The 27,656-nt window shown below is 45.3% G+C and overlaps 4 protein-coding genes across 9 annotated transcripts in view; 1 reads left to right on the top strand and 3 right to left on the bottom strand.

Moving 5' to 3' along the window:
* Positions 1-144: 144 nt before the first annotated feature.
* On the bottom strand, positions 145-7,901 carry fam185a (family with sequence similarity 185 member A). Of its 3 annotated transcripts, none has more exons than XM_023810426.2 (8): positions 7,356-7,901; positions 7,063-7,172; positions 6,324-6,416; positions 5,999-6,137; positions 4,965-5,006; positions 4,162-4,257; positions 1,685-1,819; positions 145-806 (listed from the first exon to the last, which is right to left on the bottom strand). In XM_023810426.2, exons 1-8 carry the CDS (start codon positions 7,786-7,788, stop codon positions 694-696), a joined length of 1,161 nt encoding a protein of 386 aa, XP_023666194.1. In that variant the 5' UTR covers positions 7,789-7,901; the 3' UTR covers positions 145-693. The 3 variants fall into 3 exon arrangements, with proteins under 3 accessions (XP_023666194.1, XP_023666196.1, XP_023666195.1); XM_023810428.1 differs by having other exon boundaries at positions 7,269-7,408; XM_023810427.2 differs by lacking the exon at positions 4,965-5,006.
* A 47-nt stretch (positions 7,902-7,948) lies between these two features.
* On the top strand, positions 7,949-24,431 carry ccdc146 (coiled-coil domain containing 146). Of its 3 annotated transcripts, XM_072710133.1 has the most exons (21): positions 7,949-8,024; positions 8,269-8,359; positions 8,643-8,760; positions 9,607-9,774; positions 14,264-14,346; positions 14,956-15,165; positions 15,935-15,992; positions 16,551-16,727; positions 16,813-16,886; positions 16,988-17,215; positions 17,621-17,807; positions 18,082-18,174; positions 18,462-18,632; positions 19,048-19,136; positions 19,278-19,442; positions 19,736-19,960; positions 20,202-20,430; positions 22,936-23,064; positions 23,219-23,356; positions 23,461-23,709; positions 24,097-24,431. In XM_072710133.1, the coding sequence occupies exons 4-21, from the start codon at positions 9,619-9,621 to the stop codon at positions 24,295-24,297; spliced, it is 2,862 nt and encodes a 953-aa protein (XP_072566234.1). In that variant the 5' UTR covers positions 7,949-8,024; positions 8,269-8,359; positions 8,643-8,760; positions 9,607-9,618; the 3' UTR covers positions 24,298-24,431. The 3 variants fall into 3 exon arrangements, with proteins under 3 accessions (XP_072566234.1, XP_023666262.2, XP_023666259.2); XM_023810494.2 differs by lacking the exon at positions 8,269-8,359 and having other exon boundaries at positions 7,989-8,024; positions 8,643-8,855; XM_023810491.2 differs by lacking the exon at positions 8,269-8,359 and having other exon boundaries at positions 8,007-8,024.
* On the bottom strand, positions 9,890-12,952 carry fgl2a (fibrinogen-like 2a). The gene is made up of 2 exons (XM_023810503.2): positions 12,252-12,952; positions 9,890-11,682 (listed from the first exon to the last, which is right to left on the bottom strand). The coding sequence occupies exons 1-2, from the start codon at positions 12,832-12,834 to the stop codon at positions 10,979-10,981; spliced, it is 1,287 nt and encodes a 428-aa protein (XP_023666271.2). The 5' UTR covers positions 12,835-12,952; the 3' UTR covers positions 9,890-10,978.
* gsap (gamma-secretase activating protein) overlaps positions 23,739-27,656 on the bottom strand; it is a 14,397-nt gene continuing 10,479 nt past the window's right edge. For both annotated transcript variants that reach the window (XM_023810496.2, XM_072710134.1), the window contains exons 25-31: positions 27,450-27,520; positions 27,255-27,349; positions 26,692-26,811; positions 25,947-26,008; positions 25,527-25,628; positions 25,331-25,427; positions 23,739-25,257 (exon numbers count right to left, since the gene is read on the bottom strand). In XM_023810496.2, coding sequence (XP_023666264.2) covers positions 25,157-25,257; positions 25,331-25,427; positions 25,527-25,628; positions 25,947-26,008; positions 26,692-26,811; positions 27,255-27,349; positions 27,450-27,520 — 648 coding nt within the window. In that variant the 3' untranslated portion in view covers positions 23,739-25,156. The remainder of the gene's footprint in view (positions 25,258-25,330; positions 25,428-25,526; positions 25,629-25,946; positions 26,009-26,691; positions 26,812-27,254; positions 27,350-27,449; positions 27,521-27,656) is intronic.

The following is a 27,656-nucleotide window of genomic DNA, read 5'->3' as shown; positions in this document are numbered from 1 at the left end:
ATTCAATAAACATGTTAAGTGCATATATATTCCCTTTTTTCTTGAGTCTGTTTGCTCATGCAAAATTAAATGTGATTAATATAGATTAAAAATGAATGATATTTAATCATGATTAATCAAAATTAATCCACAGGAACCCTGTGATTAATCTGATTAAAAATTTTAATCATTTGACAGCGCTAATTTAAACATTTTACTACAACCGGGAAAATGTTCATACTGACAGTGAACTGATATTTAACAACATTCCTTTGTGCGTTACGTCCATAGAATGATTAAGTTGTGACATGGTATTTCTGAGCTGTCAATTACAAAGCATACAGATGGATTTTGGGACTCAAGTTAATGGTGTACCAGTGAGCTTGAGAAGGTATGGTATGCTTAAAAGTAGAAAAAAGCATTTTATCTTCTTTATTTGACATTTGCAGACATCTAAAGAACATCAGAAGACCAACTACTGCAACCCTTTCAAGCTTCCTGAGGCTGTGTCAAAAACGCACTTCAGTTTCAATACTGTTAGACTTTAAAACATCACTTTAAGTCTCTGTATTTGTTGCAAAGCAGCATACAGTATGTGCAACTGTCTTCAAACCCAGCCCTGTGTGGAATCCCAGTGATTGTGAGCCTTTTGTTTACCACTGAACCATAATGAGACCAGAGGCGGGGGGGCTCGGGGGGTGGGATAACGCTCCACTAGCTCCTGATCTTCAGAGACTCCAGCCAGCTCTGGGACCTCAGCCTGACGATGCCCCTCTCAGCTCGTGCCTCAATCCGGGCCCTGCCCTCACTTTTTCCATTAATATGAGCTGTCGAAAACAAAGGAGAGAAACACAGTCATGCTGTTTACCCAAAGTCCCTCTGTTAGAACATTCATCAGCAGAGCCACAGACTCAGCAGTTCGCAGGAGGATGTGGGGGGTGCCGAGGGCATAATCTTTATCTGAGCTGTCTGGTTTATCTGGGTTTTTCCTTAAGAAGCACTTGAGTTATGCATGTCCTGCATATGAAAGCAGTAACTTCCTATATCTGGGAGTACAAGGCTGCTCTGTGATCACATTATTTTGCCTCTTGCAAAAAAGCAAAAAAAAACAGACATATGATGAGTAGATCCAGCTGTGGAATGCTGCAGTGATGCAGATTCATGTGGAACCGTGACATATGCACTGCAATAACAGTATTATCTAGCAGGGACGTCATCGGATACGAAGCAAACTCAGCATAGAGGTTGCTCTCGCTAGCGGAAAACGCAGAAGCTGGAGATCGGGGTGCAGACATGCTGTTCTCACATGCGAGACATTTCAGTGCAGGTGTTCACGGCGTGGCAAACTGCTGAGGAATCGTATTCCTTCAGGTCTAGCCCCAGAGACTCATGGGAATCGAGCTATGAGGCCTTTCGGAGCTCAGTGCCTGACATCAGTTGTTCAGAAAGTCAGAGTTTCCACAGGAGGCACATCTGGATAAGCGGCTTTGCAAACCAAGCGTTACTAGTAGCTACCCCAGACAGAGCTCAGCTGTGGTAATCCTAAAATAGCACCTACTAGAAGAGTTACTCCTTTGTAACTGTGCAGGACACACAGAGTGATGTTCAAAATGAAAGGACACAGTTCTTTTGCCCGATGTTTAGGCATATCGTCGACACTTCACGCATCCGCTCTGAGGATCAGCGCAGATGGTCTGTGGCTCACCAGTGACAGAGTTGTGGGTGTCTGTGCAGTCGTGCTTGGCCTCCTGAAGATCCACCTCAGAGTTGAGCTCCAATGCGGATCCAGACAGCTGGACCTCAGCCTTTATGGAGGCTGGGACTCTGATGGAGACAGAGCCTGTGGGGAAGAAAGCATCTGCATCAATAAAGGCTACACCACCACTCCCATCTACATCAATAAAGGCTACACCACCACTCCCATCTACATCAATAAAGACTACACCTCCACTCCCATCTACATCAATAAAGGCTACACCACCACTCCCATCTACATCAATAAAGGCTACACCACCACTCCCATCTACATCAATAAAGGCTACACCACCACTCCCATCTACATCAATAAAGGCTACACCACCACTCCCATCTACATCAATAAAGGCTACACCTCCACTCCCATCTACATCAATAAAGGCTACACCACCACTCCCATCTACATCAATAAAGACTACACCTCCACTCCCATCTACATCAATAAAGACTACACCTCCACTCCCATCTACATCAATAAAGGCTACACATCCACTCCCATCTACATCAATAAAGGCTACACCTCCACTCCCATCTACATCAATAAAGGCTACACCTCCACTCCCATCTACATCAATAAAGGCTACACCACCACTCCCATCTACATCAATAAAGGCTACACCTCCACTCCCATCTACATCAATAAAGGCTACACCACCACTCCCATCTACATCAATAAAGGCTACACCTCCACTCCCATCTACATCAATAAAGGCTACACCTCCACTCCCATCTACATCAATAAAGGCTACACCTCCACTCCCATCTACATCAATAAAGACTACATCACCACTCCCATCTACATCAATAAAGGCTACACCTCCACTCCCATCTTCATCAATAAAGGCTACACCACCACTCCCATCTACATCAATAAAGGCTACACCTCCACTCCCATCTACATCAATAAAGGCTACACATCCACTCCCATCTACATCAATAAAGACTACACCACCACTCCCATCTACATCAATAAAGGCTACACCTCCACTCCCATCTACATCAATAAAGGCTACACCTCCACTCCCATCTACATCAATAAAGGCTACACCTCCACTCCCATCTACATCAATAAAGACTACATCACCACTCCCATCTACATCAATAAAGGCTACACCTCCACTCCCATCTACATCAATAAAGACTACATCACCACTCCCATCTACATCAATAAAGGCTACACCTCCACTCCCATCTACATCAATAAAGGCTACACCTCCACTCCCATCTACATCAATAAAGGCTACACCTCCACTCCCATCTACATCAATAAAGGCTACACCTCCACTCCCATCTACATCAATAAAGGCTACACCTCCACTCCCATCTACATCAATAAAGGCTACACCTCCACTCCCATCTACATCAATAAAGGCTACACCTCCACTCCCATCTACATCAATAAAGGCTACACCTCCACTCCCATCTACATCAATAAAGGCTACACCTCCACTCCCATCTACATCAATAAAGGCTACACATCCACTCCCATCTACATCAATAAAGGCTACACATCCACTCCCATCTACATCAAGTAAGGCTACACCTCCACTCCCATCTACATCAATAAAGGCTACACCTCCACTCCCATCTACATCAATAAAGACTACATCACCACTCCCATCTACATCAATAAAGGCTACACCTCCACTCCCATCTACATCAATAAAGGCTACATCACCACTCCCATCTACATCAATAAAGGCTACACCTCCACTCCCATTTACATCAATAAAGGCTACACCTCCACTCCCATCTAGATCAATAAAGACTACATCACCACTCCCATCTACATCAATAAAGGCTACACCTCCACTCCCATCTACATCAATAAAGGCTACACCACCACTCCCATCTACATCAATAAAGGCTACAACTCCACTCCCATCTACATCAATAAAGGCTACACCTCCACTCCCATCTACATCAATAAAGACTACACCTCCACTCCCATCTACATCAATAAAGACTACATCACCACTCCCATCTACATCAATAAAGGCTACACCTCCACTCCCATCTACATCAATAAAGGCTACACCTCCACTCCCATCTACATCAATAAAGACTACATCACCACTCCCATCTACATCAATAAAGGCTACACCTCCACTCCCATTTACATCAATAAAGGATACACCTCCACTCCCATCTACATCAATAAAGACTACATCACCACTCTCATCTACATCAATAAAGGCTACACCTCCACTCCCATTTACATCAATAAAGGCTACACCACCACTCCCATCTACATCAATAAAGACTACATCACCACTCCCATCTACATCAGTAGACTTACACCACCATTATCTACATCAATAAAGTCTCCACCAGCCCCATCACCTATTTCTGCATGGTTTACACCCCTAGAAAACGACGCAATAAAGTCTGTAAATAAATACTCTATGTCACACCTTACATCTTTACCTTGCTCACTGTGTAGATCTGCAGTCCCATGCTGGCCTACATAGGCATCAATATCTCCTTCATGGGAGAAAACCTTTAGACAGCCATATGACCCATCTGAAAAGGCAGGAAGACCAGAGTCGTGATTCACATGCCCCTAACCTCTGACACATGCGCCAGCCATCTTCAGACCTGCTTTAGTGGGTCTGAAACGGGCGTCTCTGGCTTTGGTGGATTGGATAGCAGATGATTCAAGGGTCTAATGTAGGTCTGGCCCCGTCCCGACCAGCAGGGGGCAGCTACACTGGAAAAAGAACCCAGCTGTTTGCGTAGCTACGGCTGCCCCACGACCACCTAAGACATGAAGCATGACGAAGCCCAATCTGGAGTGCTGCACGAGGGCCTTTTAAAATTTAGCAATTTTTCATTTGCTTTAAAACAAAAAGGGGGGGGGGGTATTTCTCTTAAGAAAGTCTAGGATGAACATTGAATTCTGCCCCAGTGTCTGATATTTACAAAGTTTTACTTTTTAGTTACACCACAACACATCCCTTCAAATGTATGAAAGCTATAATTTTGGTTTCATATAATCTGTTCACTGAAAAAAAAAAAATGCACCGCTTTCTATAACTGGATACAGACTGCAGCCAGTGAGCAAAACTAAGAAAAGCTGTGTACGCATACAATGGAAAACATCATTTAACGTCTCTCGGCCTCTTTAGGCACATCTTAAGGAATCATGCAATGAATATTTTCCACTACAAACAAGAGGCATCAGGCGCATAAATGTCGAGTGCAGCTGAACACATCACAATTCTGTTTACCAATGATGATGTTCCCCGTCTTTGTACACACTGTCGTGTTACCTGTTAATAAAAACAACGTTAATGTTAGTTGGAGGTTCAACATGCTGGAAGACACTGTGACCTTAAATGCAACGCTTCCCTGGATGCTGTTGGCATAACATTTTAAATATGCTGTATATTTTATATAACCATTTAAAATTGCATACTACATTTCCATGAAAAACCATGTAATCTTATATTTAAATACACACTCGGCCATCACAGGGTTGAGAAAAAAAAACCCAAAATATACTAAGTGGAAAAGTATGATAATCGAAAGTGTGGACTGGCCTATAAAGAGACACTTACCTCACACGACCGGAAAAAGAATTTGTCTCTGCGTTTCCACACACAGCTTGATTCAGAAAAAAAAGGGGAGGGGGACTGTACTGAGATCCCTCAACGTGGTTTGGGCTCCATTTCCATTTTGAGACATATATTAATGTACATCACAAACTTGCTGTGCTCTCGTGTGTGTCAGTGTGTGTGTGCGTTGTGGTTCTGTCTGTTGTGGTTGTTTCCTCAGGGACTCCGGTTCTCGAGAGCAGACGCAGCTAATTGTTTCCATTTGCTGTCACAGACATACTATCCAGCGCAATTACCCCTTGCTGCTCTCCCACCTCATGTTCCCCCCCCACCAGTGCTCAAAAAGCACCCTATTTGGTCTGTCTGTCAACCCAATCCTTGCATGTCTAGGCTCCTTCCCATCAGCTTGGCCTGTGCCAGGAAGGACCACAGTGAGTTTGGCCCTCATACACTCACGGCCTACACATTTCATCCCTATAGAAAAACACCAGTGATATTAAACAGAAAACGCAAACTGGAACTCTCTCCTGCTGCAGATGTTAATAATCTAATAACCCGCAGAAAAAGGTTCATATACAGTATTCCGCTATCATGCAGCGAAGACGCACTTGCGTGATACCATTTCTTTTAAAGATACGTGCACTATATTTTTTGCTTAATTGCCCAGGATTTTGTTTGCGAAAATATGCTTTCGGCGTGCCGCATACCATGCACACTTCCCAATTCAACATTTCCCGAGGAAGATGACAGCGAGGTAGACACCGCATATACAGCCTTAACCTTTAGCGGTCCGTGCTCTGTAGAAACATTCAGGCTTGTTCCCTGAATCTTCTTGATATCAACCATCTGACAAAATAAGCAAAAAAAAACGGAATAAGGTATTTTATGAAAAGTGCTTCAGTTACCAAAAATTCTCTCAGATGAATGCTTTCTTCAACTCCCTTGCACATTAGGCTGAACTGAAATCAAGGTGTGTTTCTTTGTCTCCAAAATTCGGCATGTTGCATCAGAAACAAGGGAAACAAACGTTACACTATTTCCAGATGTGCTGATGTCCACATTCCCATGAATGGTGCCAGTGCCTTTGATGTCTCCTCCCGCTGATTTCACAATCACCCTGTGACCCTGCGGGTAAATTAATGAGAAGAAATTAATAAATATATGTATCACATTTCTAAGTACTATTGCTGTCTGATAGCATTCATTTTGTGTGACATTTTATCCCTTTAACAGGAAACTGAGACAGTGTGAATTAGCCATGATTAAGATGCCGCACGGCCTGTTTGCTTCTAATGAACGATTAACGAGCCGAAAAAGCTCATAAAATATATTTAAAGGCATCTTGCTTAGGGTTGCTATTACCCTGGTGCAATAAATAAGCTACAGAAACATGAAAAAAGCACAGCACAATTTCATTCATAGAAATTACTTTTATAAACGGGATAGGAGCTGAAGCTATGATATGTAATATGTCCAGATTTCTGAATGTAAAACCACTTCAGCAAGTCAATCATTTATTGTTATTGGTGTTGTTGTTTTAGACTATTCAAGCTTATTCTCTGTGAGGAGATTTTAATCAAGGATCCATTAATATGTCTTTGTACAGCTACAGATTTAGTGAAATTTAATTGGACAACGAGCGACCTCTAGTGGAGAACTGACAACATGAAAAGTAAATATATTATTTTTACTGACTTGATATTTTCTCGAGTAAACAGAAGTTGGACACATAAATGAGAAAAGGTGACGACAGCCTGGACGTCATGTTTACCTTTACAGAGTGCAGGACACAGATTCCATTCTCTGTTACTACCTTGCAGTTGTTACACTCCATCTCCACGATTTCCACATTGCCGTCCCCCGATGTTGTAATACAAAGATCTGACCACGAGGAGAAACAACATTTCAGCGTGCGCCTTCTCGCAACGGTTTTGTACTTTTCCTGCTGTTACAGCCTACGCTTTCATGACTTCATACCTGACTTTATTAGATGTTAGCATCCTGCCTCTGCGATCTGGGCTGCTACAAGGTCATTAGTGCACAAAGTAGTTAAATAACGCTTACCACTTTTGATTGGGGCTGTCAAATCAACAGACACGTTACTATTGACCTTTTCGGACAAAATGTGCAACTCTTTGTTTTGGTCATCGTACTGCACGTAGAAATTGTCAAGCTTGAGTCCTTGGTCCGCGCTGGTGCCGTGGACCGTGATGAACGCGCGGTTTGCTTCGGGGAACGAGTGCGGATCCAGGGATCTAACTGAGATGTTGCAGCGCAGCTGTGCTTTCACGGTACTGAAAGGGCTAACGACAAATGTCCACTGCTTTAAAGGTTTATTAAGTTCACTTGACTGAAAACAAGGCGACGTCGACAGGTTTCTTACGTCCTGCAAGGAGATATCAATACAACAGCCCTTAGCACCTCTTTTTTCTTCCCGACGTAATATTTCTCCAAGTCCCCGACATAGTCGTTGAGTTCTTGTGAAATAAAAGGTCATGACCACAATTAAGTACGTCCACTAATAATGCAAAGTGCGCAGCATAACTAATGCGCGACCATGTTCCCGGCCCTTTCAGATCACGCGCAAAGCAGCAGCCGCGGAACATACCGCCCATGTTTATGTCATGCTCACGCGCAACGGGCATGCTGCGCAGTCCATTAAAACACGTATTCGTCAGTTACTGATAGAATCTGACAGTCTACAATCGCACAAAACTGCTCTCTTACATTTGTGTAAGTTCCAAATATGCTTGGTACAAATGGTCATATTGTCGATGCAATTCTTTTCTTATATGAGATGACTTGCTGTTCTCAGCTTTCCTGGCATACATGCTAAATCATAGTACAGTATATTGCTGCCATTGTCAGTTTAAGTCAGGTTTATGTTTGATAGTGCCTTTCCTGGTGAATTTGCATGGGTTTTTAAAATTCTAGTTCATCATTTAAAATAATTTTTAAATGCGCTCATTCACTTTAGACCCTCATGTCGTGCAGCACCTTAACAAAAGTTGACAAGGACAGATGCTGGGGACCCCCCCTCAGCAAGACAAGAAAGCATTGCTTTAAAGGTTTACTTATCCTTTATTGCAATTTTCACGCGTTAATTATTGTATTTTCGCTCACAATTTTCTTTCTATGTAAATATATCAGTAAGTGTGAACTTTTTTATCGTCTTAATCTTTTTTGTAGGAGTCATAGACTCATAGCTATACCATATAGTAATAATTATATAGTTTCGCAATACAACAGTAGTAACTATATGTCTATAAAGTTATTTTATATAGAATATTTAAATAACTTGTTTACTTAATGCTTAACTAAATAACGTATATGTGGTCGATTATTACACAGTAAAGACGCCGATTGCACGTTGTCATGGAGACCAGTCCCCAGCGTGCCTGTACATGTTGTACACAAAACAGCAGACGCGCAGATTTATTCGACAGCAAATCACCGCTGCGGAACACAAGTGAGTTTTCAGAAACGAAAATAACCTAAGAGAGGATTTTAATTTGACTTTTAAAGTCCAAATATGAAATTCATTTGAGTTTCGAAGTGAAGCCGGTAAGATACGAACTTTCAGTGGATATTTTCTCGCCAGTCAAGATGTCAAGCTAGATAACGAAAATATTCATCGTCATTTACGTTAAAGTGGCAGGCTAGCTTTCCAAGTTGCGTTTAGTGACCTATATATGTCAATAGATTCAAAATTAGATTAAAAAAAATTTCAAGATTGGTTTAATTTTAAACCAATATACATACTTATTTAGCGACCACCAAGTGAACTATTTCACTTTTTTACATACCTTGCTAACCATATAATCAACTACGTGGTTAATTTTAATTGAGAATTGACAGACTTTGTGTAAGCTTTGTACAGTATTGTCCAAAGCAGCGACTTAATTCTTTGAGCTGTGGTTAGTTTTAAGCAACCGTCCGATAGATGGCGCTAATTGAACGCAAAAAGTTATAATTCGGATCTGGGTATCAGTGCGCTATCTGGCCAACTTCAGGCCTGCGGTCTGATACTGTTAGAATGTTAAGACAAATGATACCGTTCATGTGTTCACCTGTCATTCACCTGTAACCTCCTCAGGCAGTTAGGAGTATTTTATGCAGTATGTTTATGCCTGGCTTGGTCCACTTAGTTAAAGCATATGAGCAATGAAAAATCTGTGGCGATTTTGTGCCCTGCTGCTGCTGATGATGATGAAGATGAAGAAGATGATGATGATGGTGGCGGCTAAATTATCTGATTTGTGGTGATGGTTTGACTGAATAAAATCTTACATCTGTGTTTTTGTGGCTGTGACAGGAAGCCAGAACCATGAAGGGCTCAGTCTGTAGTGAGGAAGAGGAACACGGCCCAGAGGAACACGGCCCAGAGGAGAGGCCCATCTCAGCTCTGGCCCCACAGGCTGATTCTCAGGAAGAAATCCTGGCGTTCGCCGCCGCGAATCCTGCCATCCAGTGTCTGGAAGAGGTACAGCCCAGCCACCATTTAAAATAATGCAATTATTGTCACTGAATTGCTGTGATTTTTCATTAAAGATATACAGAAGACGCTAAAATTCAATAACATCAGTAACACATAAAAAGACTTTTAACATTTTTTTAATTATAGGGTAGTAATTAATCACTGTCTCATACCACCAAATCATGTCATGGAACAGTTGACAAATACATGCTGGAATGAATGATCAACACATGTATTGAGTTCCAATAGAACTCATTTTCTGCTAGAGGCAATCTATCTCGTTCTGGACAGAAATGAGAGATATTTTATTTTTGTCTCTATAGAAATCTATTACATTTTCAGTTGTCCAACAACAGGATTATATGCATATATTTTATATGAAATTCTATTTTTTAATTTACTTTCATATAATAAATACATTAGATGTATTTTTAATTCAGTAAATATTGTGTGGATTCTCAGTCCAGTCTAGACTCATAATCTATTCCAAAGCAAAATATGGCAGCATAAAATACAACATTTACGGGTCATGTATTTGTAGCTGTATTACAATTTATTGTCTCACATAAATAGATCTGCTTTATCTATAAAAATATGTATTTTTCCTCCAGCACCCAGCATAATAATCTGTATAGTATTGTAAAAGAATGAGTCTTGTTGTGATATATAAGTTTAGTCTGAAGTGTCACAGGTGGTGACAGAGATACAAGTGGTGTGTCCATGATTATGTGGATACCATTTAACACACTGAAGTCATTAATCCATCTATCTTCTCCACTTATCCTGATCAGGATCACAGCAAATTTACTACCACAAATTTTGTAAAGAATGTGGGATCACTACAGTTAGAATATGATTATTGTTTGTCTATTCTATTTTCTACAGTGAAATTCCTCTCTCCCAAGCCCTTTCAGAGTCATTTCAGTCTCTATTGCACAAAGGGTGTTTATCATGATTTATATAAAGGTTGAGGTCAGTCTGTCATCATTAAGCACTTTTCCATGCCTGTACTTCAGCTATATGCCATTTTCCTGGAGCTTCGTCTCTTTCGGATCTTATTATTGTTCTGAAAATGCACATTGTGCATGCATGCGCTTTTTTGTATAACTTCAATCACCGTCCCAGATCAAGAACTATAATGCAAACATTCCGGCGACTGCACAAAATAGATCGAGGAAAGATCAAACCTCCCTTCACAACATCAATGACTTTATGGTGTATAATTTTTGGGCCTGATCATCATTTTTACAGTCTTAAAAGATTGTCTGTAATTGGTTGGATAATACTCATTGGACATATTGTGCCACGTTCCCCAGAAAATTCCATTGCGTACCCCTTTATATGGCTTGTTGTAGTACTTCCCGTTGAGATTTGCAGCCATACAGGCATCAAACCACCATCCGGAGCTGTAGAATGCCCCACAGTTTCCAGAGGGATACATGTCGTTGTCCTTGTCTGGAGTAGTGAAGGACTTCTGGTCATGGTCATAGAGCTTGTTGAAGCGCAGTGCGTTCCCAGCCGTGCCTGAATAGCCGCCGACAGAGAGGCGGTAGCGGAGGAGCTCGTCGGCCACGTAAAACCGCTCGTATTTGGCGTACTCACGCACACCTTCGAAGTCCTCCAGCTCCACCCGCAGAACCATATCCTTGGCTTTGGTCAGCAGGTGGATGCGGTCGTTGCCCAGCCAGAACTCGCCGCGCAGGTTGCCGAATCCGTGCTTGTACGCATCCCAGGTGCGGTTGAAGCTGACGCTGCCGTCGAGTCGCTGCTGCAGCACGGTCCAGCCACCTCCGTAGGACTCCATGTCACACAGAACCTCAAAGGTGCCGTTCCTGGGGTCTGGCGTCACGCGGTACAGCCCGTTCCTCTTTCCTGGCACGTTGTAGTCGGAGCAGTCCCTTGGCGCTACAAGGACTGTGCAAATGATAGTCAGCATATAGGTCAAAACTAGTTGTGCTGGCTCCATCCACTGGAAATAAAACGTTTGGCAATAATGACCCATGTCCCTGGCCTTGCTGGAGAGCACCAAAAATATCAGAATAGTTTCATATACATAAGCACTAAGTAAAAGTGCTTCATGGATCTCTAAGGGGATAGCGTTATATGTAATGACGAACATATGTTTCCCTCCTCAATTGCAAATGGCAAAATTTTGAGTACAACATTACAATATTGCTGAATTGCAAAAATATCTACTCATACAGCTAGCCAAACACTGGACAAAAACACCCACCAAGCAAAATAATTAATGATAATTAAGAATAATAAATGGATAATAAATAATGTTGTCATGTATAAGATACTAGGCTCAAGAAGATGAAGATTTGGGGATTGTATACCCCTTACTGTCAAGAACCTTTCAGTCTGGCTGTCTCCTCTGTGGCAAACTTCAGTGTTTTGTTGCCTGGTATAGCTGTCTAGCGAATTGTGGAGTCGTACTGGGCTCTAAAAAGCATTTAGTGTCATAATTGGCCTGCACTTACATTGGGGTGAGGCTTGGGCAGAGCACTGGCTGGAACACGAGTAGCTGAGCTGTTTAAGGGCTCCGGTGAGGTTCTGCACTTTGCTGTTCATCATGGCCTCCACATTCTCCATGTTGAGCAGAGTAAGCTCCTCCAGACGGCCCTGTAAAGAGCCGATCTGGCTGCGGGCGTTCCTCAGGCTGTTGGACATGCGACTCATCTTCGCCTGCATCTCGCGCACGCTGGGACCCTGCCGCCCATGCTCGGAATCGGGGCCGGGCACCTCGGCACGGTCTCCCTGCATACTCCGGTCGGCCCGTGGTCCACAGGCCTGGCAGGAATTCCTCAGCTGGTCCACGGTTGTCCTCAGGATCTGCAGCTCCTTTGCTGTCGTCTCCAGCAGGTGGAGTTCTTTAGGCAGCTGCAGAGTGAGGGGAGGGAGGGCGAGCTGGTAGGGACACTCACCCCCATCCTTGCAGGAGGCTTCAGAGAGTAGTCTCACCTGGCAGCCGCCCCCCCCCATGACCCCCACAGTGGCCGGCAGGAGCACGATGGCCAGAAGGAGCCACGGCGCTCTGTGTGTTCGTAGGATGCAGCACCACATGCTCTCTGGCGGTGAGGCGTTGGCAGAACTGCCTGTGGCTCCTACAGCCGCGCTAACTCTGAGACAGGGCAGGGCGGGGCTAGGCAAGAAAAGGTGGGAGGAGCTGAGCTGGATGTGGGGGGGCGGGGCAAGCTAGATCTTGCTCACACCACAGTGCAGCTCTGTTGGGAACAGACTAGTGTTCGCGTGCCATTTCCCATTTGTTCAGATTTTGTTTGTTTTTGTTCCTTTATCTCATCATTTTCAAACAAAAAATTCTATTTGTTTGTTAACTATATGGCTAAAATGTTTACACAACAAGATTTCCCTCCAAACCGCAGGATGATATTGCATCTTTTATATAGCTTCTTTCATTTTAATGGCTTTGGATGTTGTTGCTGTTTTTTCAGTTAGATTGCTCTACTACGGTGCACATCCCAGGTTAAACTTTGTTATGTGATGTTATGGATGGGCAGTACAGCAAGAGTTCTGTTACTGCTGAAATTTATCAATAATCAGGTCATTTTAAAGCATGGTTTGTGTACAATAAACAGCTCACAGTGGGCGTGACTCAGACTATGCTCTTTTACATATATACACACACACACACACGCTGTGAGGTACAAAAGATATTTTTAAGAGAAATAAAGTCAAACAAACCCTTATGGTCACTTGAGCCAGCCTTCTAGGACAGATGGGCCGGAGGTCACCCAGAGTGCTGGGTGGGCTTAGGCACTCGGGCATGACGGCCTTCTGCCCAGCCATGTGGCAAGCTGCACCCTGCACACACATCCTGCACCTCAAGCTAGTTCACTCTCGGGTTTGGATGACTCCGACTGGAAACCACTGATACCTACTTACAGGGGAGCAGGGGTGAAATTGCACCCCCTACTGGTCAAATGAAGGCGATGGGGTTCCTCACCTCGGAGTTTAAATGGTGCTATTAGTGTCTTTTCAAGGAGCGGCTGACTGCACATGAACTGGGCGCAGCCGGAGTGAAGAAGTAAAAGCAGGATTGGAAGACTATGGTGCACACATGGCTTCCACATGGGCCTGGCATCCCGTCCCGTCATGTTGCTCTCTGTGTGTCTGTCTTATTTATTCTGAAATACTGTGTTCCTGGTGATGTAAGCCGATTGCTGAATATTAATGGCCCAGGACTCTTGATGTTTCTTTGTAAGGCAACGTTCATGGCTAATAGCAGTTGAGCACAATAGCTCTCTGTACACAGGCTATGTCAGACCTTGGGGAGTCGCAGAACAGACAGACGCGCTCAGACAGTTGTCTCTACACACTGTGCGCCGTGTGTAAATTCAGAATCGTTGACGCCTTGGTGGCTGAATGCATCCCATCCTCACTTGGTCACGTGATGCTAAACCTAGCTGTTGCATGTCCTTGTGTCACAGTACACTAGATCGCCATCCAACAAAACATCTTTTGTTTTCTTCAGCTTTGCTCTGCTGGGAAACTGACTGGGGCCAGAGCTGCCGAATTAAAAGCAAGTGTTAAGCAGCTGCAAGACTCCTTGAAAAGGTAAGATCGCATTACTGCTCTGCTGGGTGCTGCTTCTTCCTGTGAAAATGTACTAATGGCCCGGAGATGTGGCCTAGCATGTCTGGGTAGCTAAGAGGTGCAGCTTCCTATATCTACACCCCACTGCTTGCGTGCCTGCAGGTACCTGTGGGCCGGGGCGGGATTGTTGTTTTTGGGGCCCCACTTAGGGGCCAACATCATGGTGAATTGTGACGGACATTCTGATGAAAATGCAATTTTTACCACAGACATGGAATCTTAAAAAGTAGCCTGCATCATTTTTTTTTCCTCAATAAAAACATTTAGCCCCCAATATATAGGTCCATTTACGCATAGGTTGACAATCCCTGGCACCCACTGTCCCACCAATGTAGTGACTCTTTGTTGCCAAAAGGGGGCCCCCCAAACTTTGGGGGGTGCCAGCAAATGCATGGTTTGAGTGCTGGTAAACAGTACCGTTGCCTGTGCAGTCAACCTCACACTGGGTGTCACCATAGGCACCATAGACCCAATGAAAACATTTTTCCCACTCATCATGAAAGGGCATCCATTGGGTCAAACTGAACCCACCAATCACGGGGCGCCTAAGTAGCTGCCTGCCCCCCACAGCTTCCAGGAGTCAGAGGTGCGGCTGCAGCAAGAGGCCAAACGTTACACCTCGGAGCTGCAGCGGCAGCGGTGGGAGCTAGAGAGGGCCGAGCGCTTTGACGAAGCCCCCAGCACAGAAGCAGGCGGCATGAGGCAGCAGGTCCTCAACTTATCCAATGACCTGTGGCTTTCCGAGGAACGCCAGTCACACCAGCAATTCCAGCTAGAGAGGTCAGTGTGCGGCGTGCAGGCGCATGTGTGAATGCATTGTTAGATAACACCCTCCAAAAATACAATAATCCAACAAGATCATCCGTTATGGGGCATGCAAGACATACCAGAGCAAATAGGTCATACAGTATCACAGACTGAAATTGTTATAAGGAAATAACAAAAGAGAAACGGCAGCTGCAAGTGAGTACGGTTATTGAAACCATAATGGTGCACATTCCACGCAAATACAATAACTCTTCTCATCATATATTATCGGCAGCCTGTGCATTCCGCTGACAGGTTTATCAGGGCTTCCTCTTTGTGAGGGCTTAAGCTCATCTGATTGGCACACTCCCCACATGTGGGTGTGGCTTTAAGATCCATCCGTGGCCATTGATCATGAGCCAGAGTGAAACTCATTAATCTGTATTTTATTTTCCCTTCAGAAACCATTTAAAAAAAATTAAAGTCATTATTATGAGTTACGATAGGGTCTTTCTTGCCACAGGGTATTCCTTGATGGTTATTAAAGCTGTTTTATTCATAAACCGAAAATATTACCCTTGAAACACACGCGCAACGTTAACAAATGAGAAAATGGCACAAATAAGTAGCAAAAACTTCGTAAATGACATTTATGCAAATTTTTTGTACTCGTGGATCGTTCAGGTTTTCTGCAGAATGCAGAAAGGAAAAGGGGGATTTGAACTGATTCACTGCTGTGAGAGGCTCCTACATCTCATCAGTCCTTTAGCGTTGCTTTGTGTTGTATGGGTGTGTGTTTCAGATTGGAAGACAGAAAGGATGTCCTTCACATGGAAAGAAAGCCACAACTCAAAGCAGCTGTAAGTAATTTAGGAAGACAGATCGTTATTTTTTAAAAGCTGACACTTTAGGTAAGATGAATCTGTCTTTTATCATTTATCACTTATCAGCCTGTATATTTGAACTGAAGCAATTTTGATTAAGTATGATTCTCACGGGGAGTAAACTTGAGACCCTAAAATGAGCAACCTGGAGGTTATAAGTCTGTATCCCTGACAGTCCCTGACAGGTTCTGCCATCTTTGTCCGTTATTGAAAAGTTGACTGCATATTCAGCTTAGCAACAGTTTCTTTGCTTTATTCCTTCTATTATAATTGTGTATTTATAAGAAGGTTGGAACTAAATCTAAGTGTATGTTCTACTCATCCAAAAGTTATAAATTAAACTTCAGTGTTGACAATGCTTAAAGAATGGACAATTGATGGTATTTGACTCTAATGTATGCAATGTCTTTTTAATTGTTCAAAAAACGCTGAGGATTATTATGAACGCATTCAGTTTAATATGTAACACATGAACCACTGCTTGTGGTTTCGTGTGCAGTGCTGCTAGCAGGGATTTACCGTATCTGCATGCAGGAGCTGGAAAAGAAGGTCGAGGGTTTGAAGGAGAGCTGCGAGGAGCTGAAGAAGGAGATCACCCAGAGACACGTGGAGATCAAGAGCCTGGAGGAGAATCTGGAGGCCAAGCAGAAGCACCTGCGGGGCAAGCAGCAGGAATTGCATGGCAAGAATGAGACTATCGAGCTGTTTGAGGTAAGCAGGACTGTTTTTAGTTATCTGAAATCGCCATGGTCACATCCTCCAGAAGTCTAAGCGTCGATTTCCGGTTCCTCGTTAGGCTCAACTGGTCCAGCTCCTTTCCGTGCCCCTCCAGCTGAAGAAGGAGACTGAGAGAATCACCTCCAAGAAGGAGTAAGCAATAGCTGGTGTGCATTTGAAGTCACAGGGCCACCCGAGGGTGGTGGAATGTAGAGGGTGACTGTCACAACGGACGTCCCTCCTCTATGCTCCAGGGCCGCAAGCAAGAGAAAGGCAGAGCTGGATGAACAGTTCTCAGAAATGGGCCAGCTGCTGAAGAATATGGAGACACAGCTCCAGAGACTGGAGGAGGAGCGTCAGAAGGAGCTGCAGGAGCTGGAGAACCAGAGGAGGCTGCTAGAGGCGGCAGAGCGGAAACAGGGCCAGCTGCAGCAGGAGCAGAGCATGACCAGTGAGAAGCTGGCAGCCTTAAGCTCTCAGAGGTAGACAGACACGACCTCGTCCTATATCTCTGGCAGCTCACACAGTGGAGGTCAAGGGCACTGCTCTGGATCCAGTGGGGGACCTATTGTCTTTCCCTGGAGTATTCAGCCTTGATGGCTTCACAGAGCTGAAACACTGTATGAAACATCCAGCTATGAGCTCAGTGTATATTAAGCTGTGTAGCAAGGGGCTAATTGCATCAGGGTTGCTCCATTAGAAACTGTTTACTGATGACTGCGTCTCAGTGTACTTTGTAGAGCATTAGACCGTAAGTACTGGATACCCATGGCTGGCTAGCAGCCAGAAGTAGAACAGTGACCTTAAGCGCAGTATAAACAGGGCTAAAGTGAGAGGCGGACAGCGGGTACCTGAGCTGGCCCAGGTGATCAATACTCAACCCACAGGTGCTTGTTGGAAATAAACCTCAGTCACGCTGCTTCGGAGAAGCAGAGCATGCGTGAAATCTTGGCCAGACGGGTGCGAGAGAAAGACAGGCAGCTGCGTAGCCTGAAGAGACTGGAGCTTCAGGTGAAGTTGGCCAGTGAAGCACTGGAATACACAGAGTCCCAGTGCAGCAGAACCAAAACACAGGTGGGTCCGGATCACACCCAGCAGGCACGTGCAGGTGGGGGGCTGGGGGTGCCTGAATGATTAAAAAGTGCCCCTGGTCTAGGGGCGTAGGAGAGAGCTTGATATCGAGGGGGCACAACTTATTAAGTTAAATGTAAAATTTCAACACCTGCTCCTCGTAAAGTCACTGGCACTGGCACGACACTGGCACGCGGTTCTGTGGCTGCACTGCAGCCTGGCATTCTTTGAACGGCTTCATCCCACTCAACTCTGGCGTCATTTCTCTCTGTTCCAGAGGGACGCAGTGCCTAAGAGTGACGAAATATTAGAGAGGAGAAAGAAGCTGGAAAGAGAAGTTGAAATTCTGAAGCGTAACATCATGCACCAGGTGAATTTGCATGCAAGCAACAGATAACGCTATCAAACGCCAAGTAATTCCAGCTATCAACTAACTTACAGTTTATTTACACTGTAAATAGTTAAATGCACTTGTTATATGGTAAAATAGGACTTTTAGTGATAATAATGCCAGATTTTTTAATAGTGTCCTACATTTGATAGGCCATGGCCACTAGTTAGTACTGTGCAGTCAGTGGACTGAGGTCAAAGGTCAGGGGTCAGCGCTGTATAGCCGAAGAATGGCGGTCGCATGGGATTGTTGATGGCTGTGTGCAGCAATCGATGACAGAGGCGGAGGCTCTGGTGGTGGAGCAGGCCCTGGAGAAGGAGCAAGCGCTGATCCAGGAGGCTCACCGGTGCAGACAGAACGTGCATCACCTTAGATGCCTGACCCAGATCAAAGCGGACGAGAGGCAGCAGAAGTCTCGGGAGCTGATCCGAGCTCAGGTAGCTGCAGACGGGACTGAGGCTTAATCAGCAATTCTCCTACAGGACTCCTCTTACTGCTGCTGTCAGCTTCATATTACATTGTTTTGGCTGTACCTTGAGGTGCTAAGAATCATTAGCTTGCATGTATACAGTATAGAACAGGGGTCTCCAACTCCGGTCCTGGAGAGCTACTATCCAGTAGGTTTTCTGTCCCACTTGGCTTCTGATGAGCCACACCTGCTCCTGGTATTTACCTGAGAACAGGTGTGGCTCATCATAAGCCGGGTAGGATAGAAAACCTACTGGACAGTAGCTCTCCAGGACCGGAGTTGGAGACCCCTGGTATAGAATGTTGTAGTAGGTGGTAAAATAATATTTTGGATGTAATTGGAAAAATTTGATTTTGATAAGCTCCTCTCTTAACTGTCAATAGCAAAGGTTCAACCGCATCAAACAGGAGCTGAGAGGTAAAAGCTTGGTGATTTGGGAGCACAGGAGGGAGACGCAGGATGTGCAGGCCAGGTATTCAAAGACAAAAGGCTCATTTCCTTGTACCCAGAGATTGTCTTGTCTGCTCTCAGCCCATCAGCTGTCGTGCTGGAGGAAAGTGACTGTGTGAGAACTGCCTCAGGAGCCCCAAGCTTGTTCTGCTCTAACCCTCAGGCTAAGCGCATTTGCCAAGCTGTTTGACGTTGTGAAGAACGAGCGGAACAGGTGTGTCCATCTCATCCAAATGGCTTCTCAGAATTTGGAGAAGATGCAGGAGAACTCCAGATACCAAGAGAACCAGATGAGGATCATGCACACCACCGCCACCAACTACGAAAAGTACGGATGATGTAATGGCTGGTATGGACCCTGCAGGGTTCTGCTTAAGACTTCCTGGCATTTGACTGGAAGTTTTATGCAGCAATTAGACATTTTCTGCACATAGCTTGTCCTGTGCTGCTGGTGTAACCCGAGTTCCTCTGAGATACGTCAGGTACTGGTCAGTTTCCATCCATATATGGCAGGAGGAACAGCACTTCCCCAGCGGAAAACTGGTGTTTTTCCCCTTTGCTGTGCAACACTGCCGACCAATGTCTCCCTTCTCTACCCCCTACTGTGGCCCCCACGCCCAGGCTGCTCCAGAAATCCCAGCTTAAGCACCGGCACAGCTGCACCATCCGTGACAGTCTGAGGGACGACATCTCTAAGGTGGCCTGTTCCCTGACCGCCATGAGTGAGCGGCGTGAGGAGCAGAAGCTAAGCATCGGCAGCCTCACTCAGACCATTGACCTCCACGAGCAGAGCCTGCTTCACCTGCAGAAGAGCCATGACCAAGCCAAGCAGAGCCGCAGGGAACGGTAGGGTGGCCACTGCCCATCTTGCCGGGCTTTGCCAAGGATTATGGGTATTTATTGGACCCCTGCAACATCATGTAGCCTGGTTACTTTTAGATAGATTACATTTCTACACTTTGTGAAAAGGCCAGGTCCGTGCGATTTTTAGGTGGACCTCTTCAGACTTGTCATGTGAGTCACACTGAATTCTGGGTAACTGCTATAAGCATTACCCATGATGCTCACTCTGCTTCACCTCTGACAGTGGCATCCAGCTGCTGGAAAGAGAGCAGGAGATTCACAGCTTGCAGAAGAAACTGAGCCTGCAGGACAGCCGATTACAGGAAGGCAACATGGAGGTGCAGAGCATGGAGGAAGAGATCCGCTTCCTGAATGTACATGTCAGGAAAGAGAAGAGGCAGATTAAACTGCTGTGGAAGCAGCTGCTCGACAAGAAGTCCCTGGAGGAACAGATCACAACACTACAAAAGCAGGTGAGAAGAGTCATACTGGAGACTGCATTATCACTGCCATTACTGCTATATTATCATGACTATTTTAACTTTTTTTTCTAGCCCAGATATAGGTGAAGCTACGGTATTTGGACGAGGTGGCAATAGATAAATCTGAAGATCGCTGTTGTTTGTGCTTGTTTCATGCATGTGTATATATTATGCAAATGAGATAGGCGTGTCTTGTCTACTCATTTACATTCATTTACAGTTTGAGTGAGTATTACAGTGCAATCTTTTCTGTGCAATGAAACACCTATATTCTCCATTTGCATTAAAGAGAGATAGTGTGTGTTCAAAGAAGCCTACCGTCATGTAACATCAGTGTCCTAGTCATGGAGGTAAGCACAGACACCTAGTCAGCTTATGACATCATCATTGTGACATCATCACGTCTTTGTGTCCGCCTGTGTGATGTAATGCAGACAGATTCTTCTCTATCTAGTGACCAGGTGTCACCTCATTTGTTAGTGCACCTAAATGCCGAACGCCTCACCGTGCCATAAATGTATGCTTTAAGCTGTATTTATCAGAGGTGTTAGTAAATATAGGGTCTTCCTGACACAGCGATTAATATGTAGCTTCTCGGAGCAGGCAGCAGACACTGACAAAAGCAGGAGCTCGTTCCGCTTTGCTGGCTTGTTCCCTCGGGCTACTTGATGGTGTGTCTGCCCAGCAGGATGGCATGCGTTGCCTCAGACTGAAGTTTACACTGCAGTTAAACATTTTTCTAAATATGCTTTTTAGATATGCATTTTTAAATACAACCCTCGGGAACGCCACATATAACGTGACACAATGTGTCCAGACTATGGATACCGTGCGGCCGGCTTTTATCCCCCTTGACAACCAGAACTTTACCATTTATAGCCAGGACTCTTTTGAAGAGAGCTGTCACAAAGTAATGCTATAAATTCCTGCCCTGAAATCAGGCGGCCCGTTTGCGTATGGCGCCATGTAAACAGTTAGATATTTTTTTTCCATAAATCCATCTTAAATGTTAAACATCTGTCTAAAAAGTTAAACATCTTACCCGCAGTTCGCCTTACTGCCCTCGTGTAATGGGCTGCCCTTACCCCATACACACCCTCTGGAGTCCCGTGTTGAGTCACAGCTCAACACGCCCCCACCTGCTTGGCTATGGGGTTGCAGGTAGTCTGATGAGGCGGAAGCTGGAATTCTGGGGTGCTGGCTGTAATGTAGGGTCATCTAAGGCAGGGTTTCTCAACCCGGTCCTCGGGGACCACCAGACGGTCCATGTTTTTGCTCTCTCCCAATTCCCTGCCAATTGGGAGAGAGCAAAAACATGGACCGTCTGGTGGTCCCCGAGGACTGGGTTGAGAAACCTTGATCTAAGGCATATAATAATTACTTTAGTGACACGGTTGGCTGTATAAAAAGGGCAGGCTGATATATCAGAGAGTCTGATAAGCAAGTAAATAGTCGAATGTGACATAATAGCCGTGAAGCTCTCCACAGAAAGTACAGTTGATAGCACTTATGTGCCTTAAACATTTCAAGGAAGCGGCTGACTGTGATCTGACCCTGGAGCTGTTGAGTCACACGCTGGGCCCCCCAAGGGCTGCTCTTCTGCTCGGAACCAGAGGTCAGCGAGGTCATCTGTCAGGCCAGGGTGACTCGGGACAGGCTACGTCTGTGGCTCTGTATCACACTCGCAGATAATATTTATGGCTGTGGAAAAGGGCCCTAACATCTCAGGAAAACATTTACACAGCACAAGAAACAGTGTTTCACTCCTGCTTTGTAATGATTAGCACTGTTTATCCAGGGAGAGTTAGTTGAAAAACAAAATAATTTCAACGTAACCCCTTTGTGTCTGTGTGTGTTCCTGCTGTCACGGCTGTTATGTGGGGGCTAGCAGAATTTTTCACACTCTATAAAGGCCGTATTCATGTCTGTTTTTGGAGAGAGTTCATCCAGAGCATGCCCACTTTCTCTGCATTGGATGGAAAAGTGCTTGGCACTCAGATCAATGCCTCTCCTCCTCACACAGCCTGGCTACTGACCCCGATTCTGGAAACAGTCCACCCTGGCAAAGCTGCGATAGTCCACTCTCCACAAAACCACACTTCGGCATGGATATTCAGCGGCCAGGGTCCAATTCCATACCCCTAGTTTGATACTATAACAGATCAAACATTTTCTGTGTTCTTTGATGCAGGAAAACAGACGTTGGATTGTGTGTGTGCATCCGTGATATTATTAGATGTTTGTGTCGGACAATATAAGTGTTTGCGTGAAATATCCCACCCTCCTGGGGAAGCTCATTGAACAATAACACCTGGTAGATTTATCTGTCTGCAATAAAACATGCATACGGTAGGTATGATGATTAATAATGAATTTAAATGTCTCCTGTAGAGGCATGAATACCAGAGTCGAGGACATTAATGGAGACCATCCAACACCCAGGACTCTCTGGTCCTGCTTGACTCTCAGCCTTGTGTCCTTCCTTGCTGCCCCCAGCTTCTGGAGTACAGAGACCGGGTGCAGGAGCTGGAGGAAGCCGTGGTAGACCCAGCCCAGGAGAACCGCATTCGGAGCCTGGTCGGGGAAGACCCCACGCCTGCAAAGCTGTCCAAGAAGATTGAGAAGGTCTGGATTATGATAAGGATGGTGATGATAATAGTCATTGTGGTCATGCTCCTTTGTAGGTTATTCACCTGAAAGCCTGCTTAATGTACTATGACCCAGTGTGAAGCAACGGTGGTTTCTTGTATAGACATTTTAAAGCTGCCTCTTTGGTTAGTTGGAGGAACATCTGGCAGAGCAGGAGAGTCAGCTGCTGGAGAAGGAGCTGCTGTACGAACAAGTAACCCGGCTCTGCGAGAGAATTCAGGCCAAAGCCGAGAACGGCAAGCAGGGCACGCTGGTTCTAGCCAAAAAGGTAGGGCCTCCTCTCCATACTCGTTAGCATCTCCATTGCAAAACACTTAGCATCATACGTGCACGTTCTCCCACTGAGTTGGACCCTCGCTCTCCCCGTAACAGGTAAATAAGGTGCAGGGGCATATCAAAGACACGACGCGGAAGATGATGGCGTTGCTGTCGGAGCTGTCCATGCAGCAAGCCACTGCCATGGCCCTGCAGCAGGAGCTGAAGAACAGGGAACACCATCTGGACTCCTGCTGCAGACGGCTGGAACAGGGCCTGCCTCCCTCGCCCGACATGGAGTTAGAGTGGCAGCGTGCCCAGAGCGATAAGCACCATCACAAGGCAGTCCTTCAGGAAAGGGCCAGGGTGAGGAGAAGCTCACAGGCCACACATGCAACGGAATAATGCATTTTTTATTAATTTTTTCAGTTAACAAGCAGAATGAATAGCTAGTAATCTCAAAAAGAATTCACAGTACTGTTGTCTTATCCTGAGACAAAGGTCAGATTGTCAGATGAATAAGGATGTTCTATTAACCAAAAGAAAGACATTCTACAGTACAACATTTTTTCACATATTACAGACAGTTACAACAACACGATCAATGTTATGCAGCTATGCTACTCAGATTACAAATTGAGTCATTGTGACATGCCAGGAAATACCCCACAGCTATGATCCTTATGGGGGCCTTCCTCTGAACTGTACCACCCCACGTTTCAGCTCTGAAATGTGCTCCCTGCCTTTTCACAGCTCATGGAAGAGGAGAAGAGGAACCAGCTCCCCGACGGCACATACACCACGGCTGAGCCACGGCCCAACTCCTACCTCCCCCAGGGGGCCGAGCTCCCCCTGCCTCGGCCCTATGGAGCCCTGGCCCCTTTCAAGCCCACTGAGCTGGGCAGCAACATGAGGCACATCCGCAAGCCTGAACCCAAGCCCATTGAGATATAGGCCCACCCACCCAAACGCCAACCACAACCAACACCCCTATCATGACCTAGAGCCACCCACTGGCAAAGAGCCACACCCACTCCTGTATTAAGTATGTATATACAATATATGATGAAGTATACACTTCTTCCAAAGGCATTGTGTTGTAATTTATTTCCCATGCTATGCCACTACACTTATTTTCCAGTCTCACCAATAACAATGTCAAGCGACGCTGGAAAGATCTTTTGCAAGGGATCTCAATTAGGAAGCCAAGACGAGCAGTCAGTATACACTCAGATGCTCACGAAGGGGGGCGAAGACAAATACCCCCAGAGAAGCCACTTGCGTTTTCATTGGCTTGGGAATAAATGCATTTGAAAAGTCCAGGAAGATCATGTTTTACAGCAGCACTCAGAGGCATTTTCCGCCAACTGAACATGGAGAACGAACACTTACAATAAACACGAGGCATGCTGAAATATGGTCGTAATAAGGCAGAAAGGATACTATTTAAAATAACGGCAAATTGCACAGAAATATTACGTCTTAGAAAAATCCCTTTTTTCCTAGTTTGTTATTGTAGAAGATGCATATTATGACTTCATGTGGGAAATCTAAATTTAGAAGGTATTTCTGGAGGACAGCATTGAACAACAAAGACAAACTGACTTCAATTGCACGCACAGATGATGAGAGTCAAGTGGTTTCTATGTAGCTGGTTCATACACAAAAGCTTTTGTTTCCATAGTTACACAATGATGCATCAACGGTACAGCCATCCATAGCTGGCATCTGGTTCCTAAGGTGTGTCACCACTACTGTGACCAGTGACCTAAGTGTTTTCCTGTGCTGGTGCCATTGCCTGGAGGCTTCATCTTCACTTGTCCTCCAAACCAAGTAGGATCATGGTCTGCTTCAGCGCAGTCTCCTCCACAAACTTGGCGTCCACATTCTCCTGCCCTTCAAATGGGTTCAGAGCTGCAAAGCACATTTACAGGCACTCAATAAACAAAGTGACATTTGGGAGGATGCTAAAGAAAATGCCGTTTACCTTGACTTTCTACATCGGAGAGAATCTTGGCCAAGTAGGCGAGAGGCAGGAATTCTGGGGAGCAGCTTGACTTCTCACTGTCCAGAAAAGTCGGGCCCTGGAAGTCGTCAAGCATTATTTTTCAGCTCTGTACCTCAAAGGCAAACATAATAAATTAATTTTAAAAAAGCAGAGTGTGGATGGCAACAATTGTTACTTTGGTCTTGCGTTTTTCAAGCAGTTCTTTGACGTAGCCCCTGGAAATGCTGGCAGATGTGATGGGATGGTCCCAGAGCTGACAGATCTTCTGCTCCATTGGCTGAAAGCAACACACTCAGGATGAGAAGTGGGTAACGTCCTTTCATAGTCATCGTAACCTAGTAATGGAAGATCTGGCCCCATCAGCGCCAGTTTAAGAAAAGGTCAATTGACCAGATGTTAAATTTACAAGGTATCTGGTATTCCTTATCCAAGAAACCCTGGCAAAGCACCCCCTCCCCCCATTTAAAGAAAAAAACAGTCCATTAATCTGGCATTTACAATTGCACAAAAGCATTAAGACACATGCTGTTTTATTCCAGGATTTGTTTGTTTGCCTTTGCTGTTGGACATGAAGCAGCTGTTAGAAACACATTACCTCTGGAAGTCTCTTCATGATGCAAAATTTCAATCTCTCGTTGTCAGGGCTGTTGTCGAGATCTGAAAAAACACATAAACAGAGCAGGAATTCGAATCAAATCGTTAGCTATTCCAGGTATAGCCCTACCCTTGCGTGTAAAACGGTTTACTGGAAGAAAATCAATACAGCCGTTCCCAAAAAACCCTCAATGAAAGTATATATAAGTATATATTTTTTCTGAGCTTAAATTAAAGAAGTAATCTTGGTCATAAATAATACCAACGGCATGCCAAAAAACTAAATACGTATAGCCCTCTCGATCGCCACATTGCAGAAATCCATCCATCCAAGTATTTTCTGTAAGTGCTTATCCTATTCAGAGGCGAGGCTATGGGCACAAGGTAGGGAACAAACCAGGAGGGGGCGCCAACCTATCGCAGGGCACACTCACACGCCATTCACTCACAGATGCACACCTACGGGCAGTTCGGTGACTCCAATTAGCCTCAGGATGTTTTTGGACTGTGGGGGGAAACCAGAGCACCCGGAGGAATCCCCACAACGATATCCATTCATCCATCTTCTATACTCACTTGTCCTATGCAGGGTCGCAGGAATTTGAAGCCTACTCCAAAAACTGCAGGCACATGGCCGGGAATAACCCAAGACGGGACCACAACCCATCGCAGGGTATTACAGAAATATATACAGATCACATGTACCTTAGTGGGACGAGCGTGCGTTTGTGTAGAGAGAGGCCTACCTGTCATGAGGCGCGAGATGAAGGGCTCGGTCAGCTGCAGCAGGCCGTGGTCCACGTACTGCATGAAGGTGTAACGGGGGAGGCAGCGCATGCCCAGCACGCTCAGCAGGGTGTGGTATCCTGCAGCAGGACAGCCGCGCTTTACTGGGAAGCACTGAAACCAGCAAAATGCTGTTCCTTATACCGTCAAGTATAATGACATGCAAGTCAAAAATTAGAGGTGGATAGTTCATGTCCAGAAAGTTAAAATCCAGACCAAGATTTTGTTTCAACCAACCAGTTGAGTGACAATCAAAGAGTACTCAACTGGTTGGATAAAAGAAAATCTTGATCTGGATTTTTACTCTCTGGACCTGAATTGTCCACCTTTGGTTAAAAGTAAAAGAGAGACTGTACCATACAGACATGCCCGTTCTCACACACAGGTGGGAGGCTTGCTGTGGACCCATAGGATGCTCACCTATCAAGCTCCCAGTCTCTTTTCTGTATTTGCTCTTGGAAGTTATCATCACGTATTTTTCACCAGATGATTTCAGTGGAGGGGGGATGGGTGGTGATCTTACCTGGGGGGAGAGGCAGGCAGAGTCCAGCTGTGGACTCCAGGATGCGTGTCATCATATGGAAGACGCCCCACTCTGAGGCACTGCCCTGCTGTGCCCTGGGACAGAGACGCACAGAGAAGAATCACACAAAAGACCAGCCCGAGGGCAACCATGCACCCCCACCCACCCCCCAGCAGCTGGTCGTCACGCACTTACACCGACAGGACCACCAGTTCCAGCTTGTTTTTCCCCCATAAGGCTTCCAGAAGGTGCCTGACCAGCTTCAGCTAGGTGAGAAAGAGAGTTCAGGGGTCGACAAGGGTCATGTTGGAGACTCAGACTGAACCCTGACATCTCATTGGTTAAACCCCTGTAGGGCTGGGCTAAACAGGTGCAACGCAGATACACACTATTCTATTCTAT

Source organism: Paramormyrops kingsleyae, chromosome 3, assembly GCF_048594095.1.
Source record: "Paramormyrops kingsleyae isolate MSU_618 chromosome 3, PKINGS_0.4, whole genome shotgun sequence".
Taxonomy (NCBI): Eukaryota; Metazoa; Chordata; class Actinopteri; order Osteoglossiformes; family Mormyridae; genus Paramormyrops; species Paramormyrops kingsleyae.
This window is presented reverse-complemented; position numbering and strand designations above follow the sequence as displayed.

Coding starts and splice junctions, on each gene's coding strand:
- fgl2a (XM_023810503.2), bottom strand. CDS start 12,834: ATGTGGTGCTGCATCCTACGAACACACAGAGCGCCGTGGCTCCTTCTG. Junction 11,683..12,251: donor TGCCCAAGCCTCACCCCAAT/GTAAGTGCAGGC, acceptor TCATTTGCACAG/TCCTTGTAGCGCCAAGGGAC.
- ccdc146 (XM_072710133.1), top strand. CDS start 9,619: ATGAAGGGCTCAGTCTGTAGTGAGGAAGAGGAACACGGCCCAGAGGAA. Junction 18,633..19,047: donor GGGAGCTGATCCGAGCTCAG/GTAGCTGCAGAC, acceptor AACTGTCAATAG/CAAAGGTTCAACCGCATCAA. Junction 23,710..24,096: donor TCCTTCAGGAAAGGGCCAGG/GTGAGGAGAAGC, acceptor GCCTTTTCACAG/CTCATGGAAGAGGAGAAGAG.
- fam185a (XM_023810426.2), bottom strand. CDS start 7,788: ATGACCTTTTATTTCACAAGAACTCAACGACTATGTCGGGGACTTGGA. Junction 1,820..4,161: donor AGATCTACACAGTGAGCAAG/GTAAAGATGTAA, acceptor TCTTCCCCACAG/GCTCTGTCTCCATCAGAGTC. Junction 807..1,684: donor CACCCACAACTCTGTCACTG/GTGAGCCACAGA, acceptor TGTTTTCGACAG/CTCATATTAATGGAAAAAGT.